This window comes from Platalea leucorodia, assembly GCF_965183815.1.
Source record: "Platalea leucorodia genome assembly, contig: HAP1_HAP1_SCAFFOLD_119, whole genome shotgun sequence".
In the NCBI taxonomy this organism is placed as follows: domain Eukaryota; kingdom Metazoa; phylum Chordata; class Aves; order Pelecaniformes; family Threskiornithidae; genus Platalea; species Platalea leucorodia.
The window spans coordinates 203,107-220,627 of NW_028121416.1; the positions used below are offsets into that span (position 1 = coordinate 203,107).

Genomic DNA, 17,521 nt, shown 5'->3' on the forward strand with positions numbered 1-17,521 from the left:
TGACTCAGGATAGAAGGGGCCTCTGGGGGTCATCTGGTCCAAACCCCTCCTCAAGCAGGGCCACCTAGAGCTGCTTGCCCAGGACAGTGTTGAGATGGCTTTTGAATAGCTCCAAGGAGGGAGATTCCACAAGCTTTCTGGGCAACCTGTGCCAGTGCTTGGTCTCCCTCACAGCAAAAATGGTGTTTCCTGATCTTCAGAGGGAGCCTCCTGTGTTTCACTTTGTGCCTGTTGCCTCTCGTCCTGTCACTGGGCACCACTGAAAAGAGCCTGGCTCTCTCTTCTTTGCACCCGCCCTGCAGGTACTTCTAAGGTTGATTAGATCCACCTGAACCTTCCCTTCTCCAGGCTGAATAGTCCCAGCTTGCTCCGCCTTTCCTCCCAGGAGAGGCGCTCCAGTCCCTTAATCATTATCTTAGTGACCTTTCATTGGAGTCTCTCCAGTATGTCCATGTCTCTCTTGTACTGGGGAGCCCAGAACTGGACACAGTACTCCAGGTGTGACCTCACCAGTGCTGAGCAGAGGGGAAGGATCCCCTCCCTTGCACTGCTGGCAATACTTTGCCTAATGCAAGCCAGCATACCAGCCTTCTGTGCAGCAAGGGCACATTGCTGGCTCATGGTCAACTTGGTGCCCACCAGGACATTTTCTCCAAAACTCTGTTCCAGCTTTGCAGGTAACTGGGTTGCCCCCAGCACATCGTGGTGCCTGGAGTTATTGCGCCCCCAGGGGCAGAACTTTACACTTTCCCTTGTTGAATTTCATGAGGTTCCTGTCTCCCCATTTCTGTTGAGCCCTTACTCTATTTCTAACCATCTACTACATTAGCTCACAATCGTACCCCTACATGGTACCGCTCACCCTGTTGGGAATCTGCTACTCTAATCCCTTACCTCAAACCTTACCTCTGAGCTCAATCCCAAGACCCTAACTCCCTACCATCACTCTTACCCTGTGACTGCTACCCTACTGCTCATGATAATCCCTAAGCCCATATCCCTAGCACTAAGAAGTTGGCCTTAAGCCTAGCCCCCACCCCTGCCCTAAAAAAACCCTAATCCACAAAGTGAGCCCATACCCTAAGCACTGACCAGACACCCTAAGCAGGACACCAAACCATCACCCTAAGCCCTTCCCAGTCCCTAACCCGGAAAGGTCAGCTCTAATCCCTGAACCCTAACCTGAACACCCAACACCTGAAGCCCTCATTCCCATGCTCTTACCCCCTCACCTTGAACCCCTCTCCTAGCCCTAACTTATGCTGTTTGGCCCCTTGGGACAGGGCAGGGGTGGTGAGGTCCCAAAGCAGTCCCATGGCGTTGGAAGGGGAATGTGAGCTGACCTGGATCTCATCAGCTCCTAGGCCACCAGGAAGAGATGGATGGAAATGCTATGATGAGGTCAGCGGTGCCTCAGGATCTCATGGGCCAGCAGGAGGCAAATGGCTGTGAAGGTGGCTGTGAGGTCACATCTGCCAGCATCCCTGATAGGCTCGCAGCAGACTCGTGTGTCGTTTTGCATCAGGAGGTGCCTTTGATCACTGTGCACCAAGCCATGCAGATCCCACCCATGTAAGGCTTATCCCATTTTGGTCCTGTGAGCTCTTGCAGTGGTTTCTTACAAGAAAACAATTCTAGTCATCCTTGCTACTATCCCAGAAGGGGATGTTTGTTTCTGCAGTTTTAGATACAGGTAAGGACATGCAGGTGGCCTGATTGCTGGTACCAGGTGGGAGCTTCCTGCAGGCTTCTCTGTTACAACCAAGTTTATCCTGCATAGGGATATGCTCAGCACAACACAGCCTGAAGGTCAGCCTGTACGTGGAGCACAGCACAGGCCTGTGTCTGCTCAGGTTTACTGTTACTGGAATCACTCCCTCCTCCATGTACCATAGTCTTCTGGTCAGGATCCCTGAACTGCCTGAGGAAGGTTGGGAAGAGGATGAGATTTCCCTTAGACAGCTGGAGGAAAGGACACAGTTTTAGGCCCTGTTAGTCACTGGGGACTTTGAAGACCTAGAAGGCCTCAGTTGAAGGGAAGGTCGAAGGTGTTCCATGACCCAGCATGGTGGAATACTCTCCTGGACTTGTTTTTCCCAGGGAAAGAAGGCAGGACTGGTGGAAGAGTTGGAGGGCAGCTTTGGCTGCAGTGTGAGTGAGGTTAAAGGGTAGAAAACCCTGTGGGAAGGGAGCAAGACAAATTGTAGCAGTGCAAATTGTAGCAGAGAGGAAGGATCACCTCATCCAACCTGCTGGCAGCGCTCTTCCTCATGCAGCCCAGGATGCTGTTGGACTTCCTTGCGGCAAAGGTGCAAAGCCAGGAGAAGAGAAGGCTTTGGGGAGACCTAAGAACAGCCTTCCCATATCTTCTTGGATGTCATCAGGAAAATGCATCCAGGCTCTTCACTGATGTGCATGATGGGAAGACAAAGGCCAAAGGGCATCAGCTGAAAGAAATATGGAAAAACTTCAAAAAATCTGTTAAGCCGCTCAAGAGCAGATTTCCCAGAGAGCTTGTGTCATCTCCATCCTTGGAGCTTTTGAGGTGCAACAGGAATAAAGCCCTGAGCAGCCTGGTCTGACCCCATAGCTGACCCTGCTGTGAAGGAAGGGACCTCATGCGGCTGGCTCCAGCAGAAATGATTCTGTTTCCATCCACCAATGATCTTCATTCCTGATGGGAAGGAAAACACTCAGGTTCCTGGTGGCCATTGAGGTCAACCAGAAAGAAGTTTGGTCAGATAACGACGGTTGCTCAGAGGCAGGGCTGCTTGGCAGGTACCCCCAAACAGCCCTAATCATTTCCTTTGCTTCACCTTTTCTTTTCTTTTTCCCTCTTTCCCACCTCAATTTCTTCCCCTTCACCATCCCTGTACCCTCCCGTGCAGACAGCCCATCTCTGTTTACCCTTTCCTCCCTGGCCATAGTTTGGCTTCCTTTGTGCCCTCATTTGGTGTTTCTGAGCTTGGCGCCATGGCAATTCCTACCTAGGTCCTACCTAGGTCCATTAAACTCGTACCTTCTTCTGTTAACTGTAGTGCCCTGCAGTTCCTCATGCTGTTATCCTGTTTGAGGCACCAAGAGTCAGGTGAGCCATCTGCATGCACACATTAACAGCTGGCCCAATTGACATTCACTCCTAGGGGACCCTGAGAAACACTGGGATTTGGCAATAGAAACCTCAAGAAGTTTTACAAGGCAAAGTGGCCAGTCCTTTCTTTGGGGGGCAGAATGACCCCATAGATGAGAGCAGGCTGGGACCTCAACAGCTCAGGAGTGACCCTGAGGAGAAGGGCCTGGGCATTACGAGGGACTCCATATGACACAGTGGCGCATGCTCAAAGTTAATAAAGCCAACTGCATCTAGGGCTGCTTTAGGGGGAGCATGGCCACCCAGACAAGGGAGTTACTATCCCCCTAGACCTAGCACTGGTGTAACAAAACCTGGACTAGTCTGTCTGCGTGCAAGGCTCCCTGTTCTGGAGGAAAGAGCAGGAACTGGAGAGGCTCCAGAGGAGATCTGCCAGGATGGGTTTTGAGGCCTGTGTGGAGAGGCTGAGGGGTATTCTTCAACCTGGTGAAGTGACACTATAGGAGTAGCCTACAGCTACTTGAAGGGTGCTTTCCGAGATGATGGATCTTTTCTTGGTAGTGGTAAGAGAAGGAAAGCTCTGCATAAAGTGCAGCTTGGAAGGTTCAGACTGGAGGTGAGGAAAAAGAAATGTCACTCAAAAGGTAGACCTGTGGTGCAAGAGGTCCCCCAGAGAGAGTCTGGATCAGCCCATGGCTTTGTGTTTCAAGCAACAGCCAGCGATGGGTGGAGAGCCATCAGGGAAGGTATAGAAATGCCAGGGTGAGGGCTAAGTGGGAAAGCAAGATGGATGTCAGCAGCCTGAAGGGGAAGAGGTGCAGGCATGGGACAGGGTAGGGCAGCCTGCAGACTGAGGGCTCTGGCAAGGCTGAAAGGCCCAATAGAACCAGGGTCTTTGTCCCCTTGGCTGTGGCAGTTGCTTCTGCCACTGAGGCCTATGAGGAGAACCTTTATTTTGAGGGTTTAAGGCTCTGCTTTCCCAAGGGCTGTGGTCAGGGCTTGGCCTTTCTGCTTCATAAAACTAACCAAAGGTTTTCTCACCATCAGGGACACCTGCATTTTGCCTTTGTCTACCTATAATCACAGCCTCCAATTACTCGCTCTAACGAGTCCCTGGGGAAGCCTTGTCAGTAAGAGCCCTCAGTGGGGCCCATTAATGCTTCAGGGTACTTTGGGTTTTGCTTCTGACTTGGACTTCTTGAGAGCTTTGTTCAATTGCCTGACAGCACCTGAGGTTCATGGACTCAGCCCCAAATACACCATGGGGCTCGTTAAAATACTGACAAGCCATGTCTCAGCCAGTCATTTTTTTCACGTCTTCAAGACTTGTACAGCTAAGGGGGGAGGTTTCATAGTGGAGAAAGATTGCAAAGAGCACCTAACAAAAATTATTTTAAAGGGTCTATTTTATTACTTTTCAGTTTAGAAATTTATATTCAGTTGATACTGATCGAGAGAGTCTCTTCAAGGGGCCTGGACAGTTAGGAAAAGTAGGCCCTTAAGGTCCAACACTGACAGACAACCTTACTCCTCACCTCCCCAGCCCCAATATTTCTCGCATCGGCCACCTGGGACCTGCGTCGCTTTTCCTTACATCAGACTTCTCCACTTAAGTTTGCAGCTGGTTGTTACAGCTCCTTTGCACCAGCTGCGCACAGGCACAGCAGGGTTTTTCCTATTTGCAAGCAAGGAAAAGTAAAGCATGATGAAGTTTCCTAAACAAGAAAATACACTCTGCAACCACATGCAAAGTACAAGCTGCCTCTAATGAGGTTACGTTCCTGCAAGGGATAATCTTATGGGAAATGCTTTAGATAGATACAAAAAGATAGATATAAACATCATTTAAGGATGTTTGTCTAAGGAGACAATTAGGCTGTTGGAAGACATGTAAGCTTTTACTCCCCGAAGCTCAAAGCAGCAGTATAAGTGAGAGGAATCTGAATGAACAAAGAGTAAGGGCAAGAGAAAACTGGAGAATAACGGAAAGGGCCTCTGCGTAGACGGCCTGCTAAAAAGATGCCTTTAGAGATGGTCATTGTATCCTGGGCAGGGGAAAATATACAAAAGATTGGAGAAATTCAGTACGTGGCGTATCAGGCAGAATAGTGATAGTGAAGTTACAAGGGAAAATCAACCTTTCTTTGGGACATCCCTTTTGAAAGGCCATTGGATTGGCAGAGGTCTCTTGGGAGAGAGGACAAGCAAATGTTGCACCCATCTTTGAAAAAGTGGAGCCCAGGGAGCCCCAGGCTGTACGCGCTCCCATTGTTGAGGAGTGGGCCATCAGTTAGAGTCCTCTTAGGTGACATTTCTGGGCACCTAAAAGAGAACAGCTGTCAGCAGGGACTTACAAAGAGTAAATCATGCCTCGCCAACCTGACAGCCTGCAGTTGTGCATGAGGAGATAAAAAGTGGATGTCGTTTACCTCAGCTTCAGAAAGACTTTTGGCATGGTCTCCCTCGATAGCCTCGTACCCACGTTAGGCCATTACAGTCTGGATGGGTCGACAAACAGATGGGTGTAACCCCAGTTGGATGATGAGGCGCAGAGAGCAGCACTGAAGGGGTCATACCCTACCTGGAGGCCAGTGGGCCATACTGGGGCATTGCGGGGCAGCACAGGGGACTCGCCTGGGCCCTGTGCAGTTTAACACCTGTATCCATGACCCAGAGGAGGCAATTCTCACCACGTTTCTTGATGACACTAAATTGGGAAGACCATTCCTATTCCTTAGGGATGCCGTCCAGGGCAAACCTGATAGGCAGTAGGACTGTCCTGTCAGGAACTACATGAGAGAGAAGGACAAAGGCCAGGTCTTACACCTGGGACAGCCTAACAGCCTGCAGTGGCAGGGGCTGGGAACTGCCTGGCTGGGGAGCAGCTCTGTGGAAAAGGCCCTGGTGGTGGTGGGGGACAGAAGGCAAAACATGACCCAGCAGTGCGACCTGGTAGCAAAGGTGGCCAGCAGAGTCTTGGAGTATATAAAGAGGAGCCTCACCAAAAGAGTGAGGGCAGTGATGGTCTCCCCCTGCTCATCACTTGTTAGACCACCAGTACACAACTGTGTCAGTTTGTGGGCCCCCAGTTCAAGTGTGCTGGGTTTGGCTGGGATGGGGTTAACTTTCTTCATAGCAGCCAGAATGCCGATATGTTTTGTATTTGTGCCTAAACCACTGTTGATAACACACCAGTGGTTTGGCTGTTGCTGAAGAGGGTTTACACAGCATCAAGTTCTTCTCTGTTTCTCACTCTGCTCCCTCCCAGCGAGTAGGCTGGGGGTGGGCAAGAGTTTGGTGTGGGGACACAGCCAGGACAGCTGATCCCAACTGACCACAGGGATATCCCATAGCGTATGATGTTGTGCTCAGCAACAAAAACTGGGGCAGAATAAGAAAGAGGTGGGCTTTTTATGTCGTTCCAGGTTTCTCTTGCTGGGAGACTGGCTAGGCATCAGTCTGCTTGTAGCAGGCGGCGAGTAATTGCTTTTGCATTGCATGGTTGGTTGGGTTTTTATCTCTTTCCTTCAGCTATTAAACTGTCTTTGTCTTGACCCACAACTTTTCACACTTTATTTCTTCCTGTTCTCAGCTCCATCCCACTGAGGAATGGAACAGAGTGAGAGGCTGTGTGGCTGCTGGGCTATTGGCCAGAGTCAACCCACCACAACAGGAAAGATGCTGATAACTCAGAGCAGGTTCAGCAGAGAGCTGCCCAGGGGCTGGAGCACTTGCCTGGGAAGAGAAATGGAGGGAAAGGACCTTGCACAGCCTGCAGAAAGGAAGGCCTTGGGAACCTTGTAGCAGCCTGCCACTCCCTAGGGGCAGGATTTCAGGAAGGTGCAGCAGTCTTGTCACCGTGGTGCTGGGCAGAAAGATAATGGACAACAGTCAGATGTTGAAATAAGGATAGTTCAGGATGGAGATATGGAAAATCTCTTTCTCCATGAGGGTGTCCAAGCATTGGAGCAGGTTTTCCAGAGACACTGTGCCTTCTCTGTCCTTTGGTGTTTTCCAGCTCCCACTGGATAAAGCCTTGAGCAACGTGCTGTGACTCCACAGCTGATCCCACTGTGAGCAGGAGGCCGGACCAGAGACCTCCTGAAGTCTCATTCAGGAGACTGGGAACATAAAGGATGCTGTGGTTCCTTCCCCTCTGGGCCCGCCCTTGAGGACAGTAGGGAAAGCTCTCAGGTTCCCTGTGACCATGGAAGTAAGTCAGATGTTAGTCCAGTCAGACCGGCTGCAGCTTTCTTGTCCTCCTCTACGCAGCATTGCTCAGACGCAGGGGTGCTTCCCAGGTATCCCCAAACAGCACTGATCATTTCCTTTGCTGCACCTTTCACTCCCTTTTTCACTCAAGTCTTGCTCTTTAACCATCCTTATCCCCTCCCATGCAAAAATGCAACCCCTTTTCACCATTTCTTCACTGACCCTAGATTTGCTCGCTTTGCACCTTCCTTTGGTGTCTGAGATGGTTACCACAGTGCTTTCTACCTTGATTAGCAACCCCATTACACTAGTACCGTCTTCTTAGCTGTAGTGTCCTGCAGCTACTGAAGTTCTGATCTTGTTAGAGGCACCACGACTCAGGATGAACATCAGCACACGGACTTCAAAAGCTGGACTGTTGGACGTTCAGTCCAGAGGCATCAGTGGGCCTCACATTTCAAAAGAAAAGTGGATAAACCGGAGAGAGTTGAGAGGAGGTCTGCCAAGTTGGAGCTAGGGGCCTAAAGCACGAGCTGTGAGGAGAGTCTGTCCCTCTCTAGCCTGCTCAAGTGGAGGCATGGGGAACCCTCTTAACAACCTGGAGAGATGACGGAGCCAAGCTCCCTTCTTCAGTGGCCAATGATAGGACAGAAGCAACAGCCACAAACTGTTTCTTGGGAGCTTTAGGCTGAGCCTTAGGAAAAATAAAATGGACTCGGAGGAGCATTGCTGTGATCTTGACTTTTGGAGTTCTTCAGGTTTCAGCTCCACAAGGTCACAGCCAGCCTGGAGGCTGGACTAGAGAACGCCAGCAGTCTTTTCCTCACCAACCCTTCCAAGAACCTGTGCCTTGCCACGTGCTGGACGAGAAGAGAGGAAGCTGGAGGTGAGGGTCTCTACATCATATGACATTTCAGAGTGTTGGGGAGTTCAGGAGTTCTCGAGTCCAAAGCCTAGCTCAAAGCAGGGCCAGCTCTGAGGCCAGACCAGGTTGCTCAGTAAATGGCAGCATCCACAGAGAGAGTTTACGCACGATCCAGGCATCAAAGCCACTGTTACGGAAATTGAGACGATGCATTTGACCACCTCGCAGAACAGAGCTATCAGTATGCCATGCCTCCTGAGATTCCTGGGAACATCTGCCAGCTGGGGCTGAAACTCAGGCCTGGGGTTCAGTGGTCTCCCTGGCCCACAGACAGAGGTGTGACCATGGCCATGAAGGTCTGTGGATGCTATGGTATGGAGTTAACTCCCTTCATAGCAGACCATGAGGGGATCTGCTTTGGGTTTGTAGCTAAGCCAGTACTGATAACACACCAGCGTTTTGGCTCCTGTTGAGCACTCCTTGCAGAGCATGAAGGTTTTCTCCTTTCACACTCTGCCTGCACAGCAAGTAGGCTGGGGAGACACAAGAAGCTGGGACAGCTGACCCAAAATGACCAAAGGCATATTGCATACCACAAGATGTCGTGCTCAGCAATAAAAACTCAGGGAAAAGAGGATGAAAAGAGGACATTCATGGTCATGATGTTTGTCATCTCATGTCACTGAGACACGTGATGAAGCCCCATTTTCCTGTAAACGGCTAAACCCCTGCCTGCCCATGGAAAGCAGTGAATTAATCCCTCATTTTGCTTTGCTTGCACACACAGCTTTTGCTTTCCATATTGAGCTGTCTTTGTCTTGACCCATGAGTTTTCTTGCTTTTGTCACTTCTGATTCTGGCCCCCATCTTGCTGGGAGTGTAAGCGGTGAGTGAGCAATCGATTCTGGGTATTCATTGTCTGGCCAGGGTCAAACGAAAGCTAATTCTTACACCAATGTCCTTCTTTCTGGTCTCTCCCTTGACCCAAACACAAGCTCTCACCTAACATGTTGCCTGTCCAATTGAGGCCCCTCTCTTCTGCACCTTTGATGCCTTCCTTCCTTCACCATGACACCTGGCTCTGCACTGGGAGTGCTGGCTGCCCCTACCCTGCACACTCACACACCTTAGCTCTACAATGGCATTTTTCCCTCCCGGGCTCTTTCCAGCCCAGCCCAGACCCTCCCCACCTCTCCCCACCTCCCCTGCCCCTCTCCCCAGCCCAGCCCAGCCCAGCCCAGCAGAGCAGCCCAGCCTGGGCTGGCTCCATGGTACTGCCCAGCGCAGGCTGCTGCAGAGCTCTGGGCACTCACCCCACAGCCCCAGCCCCGCTGAAGGCCACAGCAGCTGCTGGGGGGCAGGCAGCGGGGTTCAGGCTCCCCATCAGCCTATCTGCTGGTGCTGGAACCATGGCCATGAGGAAACAGAGGCTAGGCACTCTCTGGCTCTCCTAAAATCTTATTTTAGTTGATCCCCAACCCCGACTGAATTTGCCCCCTCCTCTGCTGCCACCAGCCCCACTCCCCAGGACAGCACCAGAGTCCTGGCCCTGGGGGTCCTCAGGCAGCTCCTGCAGCTCTCCACTCTCCCTTCCCTGTGCCTGCCGAGTCCCCTCTGACTCCCATGGCACTGCAGAGTCCTTCTTCGTGGATATGTCAGTTTAGTGCTTTACTTTTGAACAGACTTCACCTTTGAGGGTGTTCCATCTTCTGCATTTCCATTCATTCCAATCCCACGTCAGTTATGTGGTGAGGCCCCATCCTCTCCTGTCCCCTCCAAATTCATTTTCAGAGAGTCTGGTACGTGCCATCAGTCCTCTCATACATGAAGCAAACTGAGGAAACAACGGGGAGCTCATGGACCGTCTCCACTGCCATTGGACACCAAGAAGAGAGCCTTTAAAGCCAGAAAATTTGATCCACTGGAACCGAGTGTTACCCTGAGCTTAACCCCAAAACCACCGAGAACAAAAGTAGAACAGAAACATTAAAAGACAAATTCCTTGGACATTTTCTTGGAATGAACTTTGGAAGAAGAGCCCAGCCTTCAGGCACTGCACCTAGGAGGTGCCCTTTTCTTGAAGAGCTACAATTTGATGGGCCACATCTTACACAGTGTTGTGCGAGGGTCTGACACAACAGAATCAAACTTCCACAGGAGTATAAAACCAGAAAACTGTCCCTAATTAGAATTATCACAGGAGAAAAAAAGGAAAATCGTGGCTTAAGATAAACTTAGGGAAACATGCAGAGGAGGGGAGGCAGGTTATTGTCAGTGAAACGGCATCCATTGGATCAGTTTCCATAAGGCATCCTTGAGCTCCTGGTTCCTCATGCTGTAGATGAGGGGGTTCACTGCTGGAGGCACCACCGAGTACAGCACTGCCACCACCAGATCCAGGGATGGGGAGGAGATGGAGGGGGGCTTCAGGTAGGCAAACACTAGAGTGCTGAAAAACAGGGAGACCACGGCCAGGTGAGGGAGGCACGTTGAAAAGGCTTTGTGGCGTCCCTGATGTGAGGGGATTCTCAGCACAGCCCTGAAGATCTGCACGTAGGACAGCACAATGAAAACAAAACACCCGACGCCCACAAAGACACTAACCACAATAAGCTCAAGTTCCTTGAGGTAGGAGTGTGAGCAGGAGAGCTTGAGGATGTGGGGGATTTCACAAAAGAAGTGATCTACAGCATTGCCTCTGCAGATGGGTAGTGAAAATGTATTCACAGTGTGAAGGAGAGAATAGAAGAATCCACTGCCCCAGGCAGCTGCTGCCATGTGGACACAAGCTCTGCTGCCCAGGAGGGTCCTGTAGTGCAGGGGTTTGCAGATGGCCACATAGCGGTCATAGGCCATGACAGTGAGAAGATACAACTCAGCTGCAATAAAAAAAAGAAACAGAAAGACTTGTGCAGTGCAACCATAGTACGGAATGGCCCTGGTGTTCCAGAGGGAATTGGCCATGGCTTTGGGGACAGTGGTAGAGATGGAGCCCAGGTCGAGGAGAGAGAGGTTGAGGAGGAAGAAGTACATGGGGGTGTGGAGGCGGTGGTCACAGGCGATGGCAGTGATGATGAGGCCGTTGCCCAGGAGGGCAGCCAGGTAGATGGCCAGGAAGAGCCAGAAGTGCAAGAGCTGCAGCTCCCGTGTGTCTGCGAATGCCAGGAGAAGGAACTGGGTGATGGAGCTGCTGTTGGACATCTGCTGTCTATGGGCATGGGGCACTGCCAAGGAGGAAAGGACAGCGACAAGTTATGGGAGACTTCTCTGAGGATAATCAAAGCCAGTTCTCATGGAAACCCCTCTGCACACTTTCTCACTCCATTCAGGAAGACCTTTGGCAGCTCCCTGTCACAAGCTCTGGTTGGTGCTGGCTGAGGGTGCCCCAGGGAGCAGGAGGCTCTGCTGGGGGCTCTGCACAAGTCAGTCCTGCCCTACGGCAATAGGTAAATAGGAACACGGGGTGATCTCAGATTAAATCTAATCCTGATATCAAAGAGCTTTTCGGCATTGTTACTCCCAATTCACCTGACTGCAGAGCAGAGCTGTGGGGAGTTTGGGTTGTGCCTTCTGTTCTAGTTGCCCCAGCACAGCTGAGGAGTGGTTTGAATGCAGCAATGCCCGGCATTTCTGCTGCACTGCAAGGGAAACCTTGTGGGTGCTGAGACTGGGCACAAGGACTGTCCCTTAGTGCAGAGTGAGGACAGCCGCTCTGTCCATCAGCCCTGCTCTCAGCTGCCCTGTGCTGGCAGCTCTTCCACCTGGAGGACTATCGCACTCGGGTGTTCCCCCCAAAAGAAAGAGGCCAGTGCTGGGAGCAGAGGAATGCAGTTTCCCAGTGCAGATCTCCAAACCCCTCACCCCATCCCATCGTACCTGAGGAGGATCTCAGCTCTGCCCTCCCAACCAGGGGCACAGAGGGCTCATGACAGCTGCCCACATGCAGCCACCCAGCAGCATTTCAATGGCCTTAGCACCGAGGTGTCTTCTCCAGGGGGCTCCTGCAAAACACAGAGATGCCCTGGGAGAGCTGTGCCCTACGGGAGGGCAGCCTGCAGCCCTGCAGGACCTCCCAAGGACAGAGTCAACTCTCCTGAATTTGTTATGTCCTGAAGGGAGGCTGAGATCCCTGCCAGCCGCACACAGTGCAGTCCCCAGAGCCCCACAGGTGAACAGGGTGCGAGCTGGATGCTTTTCCTCCATGGCCATATGTGCATGACAGCACACGCAGTGTTGGTGTCTGAGCTGCACTTGAATCCTCACCTCCCACACCTGTCTCCCTTCCTGCCCATGGCTCTGCTGCCTGGAGCTCTTCTTGGCCATGACCTCTTTCTCTGTCCCCACTTCTGCTCCCTCTCCATGCTCACAGAACCCATGCCACCTGCTGCATGCTCAGCCCTGATCTGCAGACACCTCCTGGCAGCAGGGCACTGCCCAGGGGCATCTCTGTGTGTGCAGGGGCTAAGGAGCAGCTCAGACAAGTCCTAGCGAGAACTGGGGTCTCATTGCCTACTCCAGGGCAGAGAAATAAATGCCCATCTCCCGCTGCCCACCCAGCCAACCAAGAGGAGAAAACGCAAAACACGTACTCCTTCCCTTTCAGGCAATCCCCTACCTTGACATCCATTGTAAAATGTCCCTCTGCAAATGTCCTCTGGGTGATGTAGAAATCTGAGCAGCCCTGACCCACACTGCACCCTCTGGACAGCAGAAGGACCCTGCCTTGCTGGGGATCACTCTTTCCACCCACAGCTTTTCCCTGCAGAACCATGGGGAGCTCCATGGTCTGGCTGAATGCTGACTCTGGCAGGCAGCAGGGTCCCTGCCCCAGGACACAGTGCCCTGCTGTGCAGGGACCCTGCTCTGAAGGACAGCCCTGGGCACCCCTGGATGCACACCCAGCATCACATCCCTGCAGCTGAGAGAAGGCACTCATCATGTCCTGTCCTCTGAGAGTGTGGCAGGGTATCCCTCTTTTGGAGCATGTTCCTGAGAGCCATCCTGCCAATAGCTGTCTGCAGCACGATGTGCCATGTCTAGGAGACACTTCTAAGACAGTCATGTGCATTTCCCTACTGCCAGACACTTACTGTGTTAAGGGCTGTGAAGACTTCTCCTTCAGTGAGCTCTCAGCATCATTCCACCTCATGCAGCCTGTAACATCCCTCTTACTTCTCCCATCTCCCCTCGGTGCCTGCAGGCAGTGCCCTCAGCCCTGCTGCCCTTTGCAGAGGAGCTGCTCCTGGGCAGAGCTGTCTCTCTGCAGTGCTGCCCACTTGCCAGCAGCTCCCTCCATGCCAGGAGCCCAGCCCAGCTCAGCAGCAGAGGCCCAGCCCAAGGCACCACTTTCTCTGCCCCTCTGGGCTCCCTCCAGGTGTCCCTGGGGCTCCAGGGAAACCTGCTGTGAAACAGGCTGAAGGCATCACTGATTTTCCCTCCCTCTGCTGCAGAGAGAGACACTTACTTCCCTCAGTGTCATTTCTCCTATCAGAAATATTTGGGCATGAGAATCCCCTTTTTTTGTCCCATCATTAGGCAGGACACCCAGGAAGGTGACAATGAAAGATCTAGTTTCTTCAAGCCAGGGGGATATCTTCAGTTGAGTGAAACAGGCATTTCATGCTGGGTGTTTAGACCTGGTGCTAGAAAGACATGCAGCTCTCTTTTTTCCATGCCTTGTCTCTGCTCTGATGAAAAGCATTTTCAAAGTGTCTTGGACACTTGGCACCAGGATTCCTTATGACAAATCAGAGCTTGCTTGGTTGCACATTGCAGTGCTTCAGCCCAAATGTGCAGCGGTGCCCTCAGCCAGGGGCACAGGCAGGAGGGGCTGGAGCTGTTTCTGAGCAGACAGAGCTGTGACATGGTGGCAGAGCTCAGGACAGCTGCTCTTCAAGGACAGCATCCTCCAAGCTCAGCAAGGGTCCAGATCAAAACTCAGTCTAAACTTGAAAGGCAATTGAAGGGCACCATAAGGAGTGTTTACTGCTTCAGGAACAGTTAAAGAAGAAACAAAGATCCTGTGTAGCCACTGCTGAATTCAGGAAGAGCAGGTGTAGATAGATGTGAGATTCTGTGTGTCCTCTTTGCCTCAGTCTTCCCTAGCAAGGTCTCCCAGGCCTCTGTGACTCAGGACAGGACTCTGGAGGAGAACAGCCAGGGGTGGATGGGGATCAAGTCGGGGATCATTTGAGCAAACTCCATCCTTCCCAGTCTATGGGACAGGAGGGGCAGCATCACAGGGAGCTGAGTAAGCTGGCCAATGGCACAGCCAGGCCACTCTCCAGCATCTTTGAATGGTCATGGAGGCTGTGTGTACTCCCTGATGACCCACAGAATCCAAACGTTGCAAGCACCTTTCAAAAATGCCCAAAGGATATGCAGAGGAGCGAAAGGCCCAGATCGTAATCACTCAAATCCTATTTCTGTGTTTCTGAACAAGAAGGAGACTGGCTTTACCCAGGGGAGATTGTCTCTCACCATCCTCACAGCATTTCTGGGCCCAGTGAGAGCAGTGGTTGTCTTTTGACCTAGAAGTCAGTGAACTTTTCAACATTACCTCTCCACAATATTCTTGTGCCCAATTTCGGATGTTATGCTCTGTCTGGGTGGATAAGTAGGTGGGTAATTATCCAGACAGATTGTCGGGCTCAGAGGGACGTGGTAAGTGTGGTACTGTGCCTGGAGGCATCTAGCTAGCAGGGTCCTGCCACTCGCCCTGTTTAATGTGTTTTTAATGATCTGGAGGAGATGAGAGAGTGCTTTTTCATAACATTTGTAGAAGACAACACATTGAGGAGAGCAGACACTACAGTGGAGGGCAGGGTGGCCATCCCAAAGGACAATGACAAGCTGGAGTGATGAGCCAACAGGAACCTCAGGATAGCCAATAAGTTGTGCCCTTGAGGTCGACTAAGCCCATGACACAGCATAGGCCAGGGACTGTCCAGGTGGGCAGCAGCTCTGTGGGAAAGGCTTTGGTGGTCCTTGGGTTGCATTAGGCAAAAGAGGAGCAATCAGGAAAGAAGGCCAACAGCATCCTAGGCTGTAGGAGCTGGAGCACAGCCAGTCTGCTGAGCAGTTTAGACACCATATCCAGAACATTTTCCTAGGTTTTGACATCTCACACTGCCAGAGAGACCTTGACATAGTGGAGCCAGTTCAGTGAAGGGCCACCAAGGTCAGTAGGGTGGGAGAACTTGTACTGTGAGAAGAGGCTTGAGAGCTGGGCTTGTTCAGACAGGAGATAAGAGGATCTTGTGGGAAACATGCAGCAGCATTGCAGGGTTCCCAGGAAGATGGAGTCAGGCTCATGTCCATGACACTAGGACAAGAGGCAATGGGCTGAAAGAAGAGAGGGTCAGCCTAGATAGAGGGAGAAACTTTTCCAGCATAAGGATAGTCAAGTGCTGGAAGCTGTTTCCCAGGGAGCGTGCACTGGCTCTGTCCTGGACTGTGACCAAGATGTGTTTGCATAAAGGCCTGAGTACTCTGTCTGAGCCTGCTTTGAGCAGGAGGTTGGTCCAGACACCTCCCGAGGTCCCTTCCAGCCTGAATGATGCTGTCCTTCCTTCCCCTTCATGTTTTCCAATTCGGGAGAGCTCTCAGGTTCTCCCTGACCCCAGGAGTCATTCACATCAGGTTCAGGGCTGCTTCACAGGTGTCCCCAAACAGCCCTGAGCACATCCTTTGCTTCCCTTTTCCTTTGCCCAAAGCCAGCTTCTTCTCTTTTCCTATCCTTATACCCTCCAAGAATAACAGCCTACTGTGTTAATCCTTTCAGAGCCGGTTGCTCAAGAAATGTCAGCATCCACGTACAGAGTCTACAAATGAGCCTGGCATTGAAGCCATCATTGCGGAAAGAGACCAGAGGCATTTGACCAGCTCCTTGAATCCAGGAATCGGTATGCCATGCCTCCTGAGATTCCCAGGAACACCTGAACTTGAAGTGCAGAGAAGTGTGAGTCCTCTTTAGCTGTCCGGGAGACAGGGAGAAGAGAGCACACTTCAGGTACCCAAATGCCATGACAGTGCGCAGACCATCCTTCCCTTGGCCTCTGGCATCCCATTTCTTGAGATGCAAAGCTGGTGAGATTTCTGCGGATGATGCACCAATAATCCACCAGGTGTTTCTGTGATTTCCCTAAAAGCAGCAGTAGCTATTTGAAAAAAGAACAAAACAAAACTTTTTCCTAAGAGATGGTGAAAAAGCCCAGTCATGGTCCAGAAAGCTCACCACGAGATCTGGAGGGAGAGAGGAAGGCTATAAAAAGCACCAGGATGATCCAAAGTGCTGAACGCCTCTTCTGAAGAGTGAGTGGCCCTGAGCAGCAGTGATTGGCCATGTGTAGGTCTGGGAGAGAGGTCGGGGGATGTCAGTGAGAAAGGAGAGGGTGGCTGATGGCTTCTGCGAATCCTTAAAACCATGTCTGAAACCAGCAATGGAAAGCAGTGGATGTCTGATGGTGGAGGAGGAAGAAGAAGTTTGTCCTGGGAAGATGGCAGGAAGGAAGGCCCCTCCTGTGCAAATCAGGGATGCTACAGGCATTTCCATCGCATGTGCATGGCTCAGCCTGACAGATGGGGAATGCCCACTGCTTGGGGTGTCTGTGCTCACTCATGCCCCATGAGCTGACCTGGCTCTTCTCCCCTCCTTCACTCCTCACACTTGGGTGGGTGTCAGGAAACCTCCCTGAGCCTGGAGGATGCACAGCCCTCCTGGGGTGAGGTCCCACCACTGCGGGGGAAGAGGAAGGGTTGGTGAGACACAGGGGCATGCAGGGAGAGAGCAGTGCAGGTGCAGCAGTGAGTGCATTGAAGGCAGGAAGAAGACTTGACATGTCGGGGGCTGTCATGCTGAAGTGAAATAGGTTGAGTCTTGATTTGGAGGCAGCAGCAGAAGGAGGATGGGCAGCTGAGTGCTGGGATGGGGAACTAAACAGAAGATTCTAGCATGTCTGGGCCTTGGAACTCTTGGGTGATAAAGCAGCACTAGCAAGGCTTTGGAAGAAACGGGATGGGTTGTGGGGAACTCAGAGGCATTGGCAAATGCTCAGAAACACAGAGCTTGGTGCTGGAAGCAAGGAAGCAGGCACAGGCACAGGTCAGTGTAGCTGTGGTGGGGAGGGCCAAGGGCCTTGGTGGGGCTTTGACACCCCAACAGAACTGGGACCCTTGTCCACTCAGCTATGGCTTCTGTCTCTTCCACTGAGACCCACGAGAGGACATGAGGTCCTTACAGCTCCAGCACCTCGTTGCCTCCTCCTCACCCACCCTCCATAGAGCCTGGCAGGTGTCTTACCACTGACCTGCACCTGCCGTCACACACTCCGACATCACAATGCCCCCAGGCA

At 52.0% G+C, this 17,521-nt stretch overlaps 1 protein-coding gene across 1 annotated transcript; it reads right to left on the reverse strand.

Moving 5' to 3' along the window:
• Nucleotides 1–10,439: 10,439 nt before the first annotated feature.
• Nucleotides 10,440–11,369, reverse strand: LOC309603523 (olfactory receptor 14C36-like; the record flags this gene model as incomplete). Its single annotated transcript, XM_082338348.1, has 1 exon — nt 10,440–11,369. The coding sequence occupies one exon, from the start codon at nt 11,367–11,369 to the stop codon at nt 10,440–10,442; it is 930 nt and encodes a 309-aa protein (XP_082194474.1).
• Nucleotides 11,370–17,521: the final 6,152 nt, after the last annotated feature.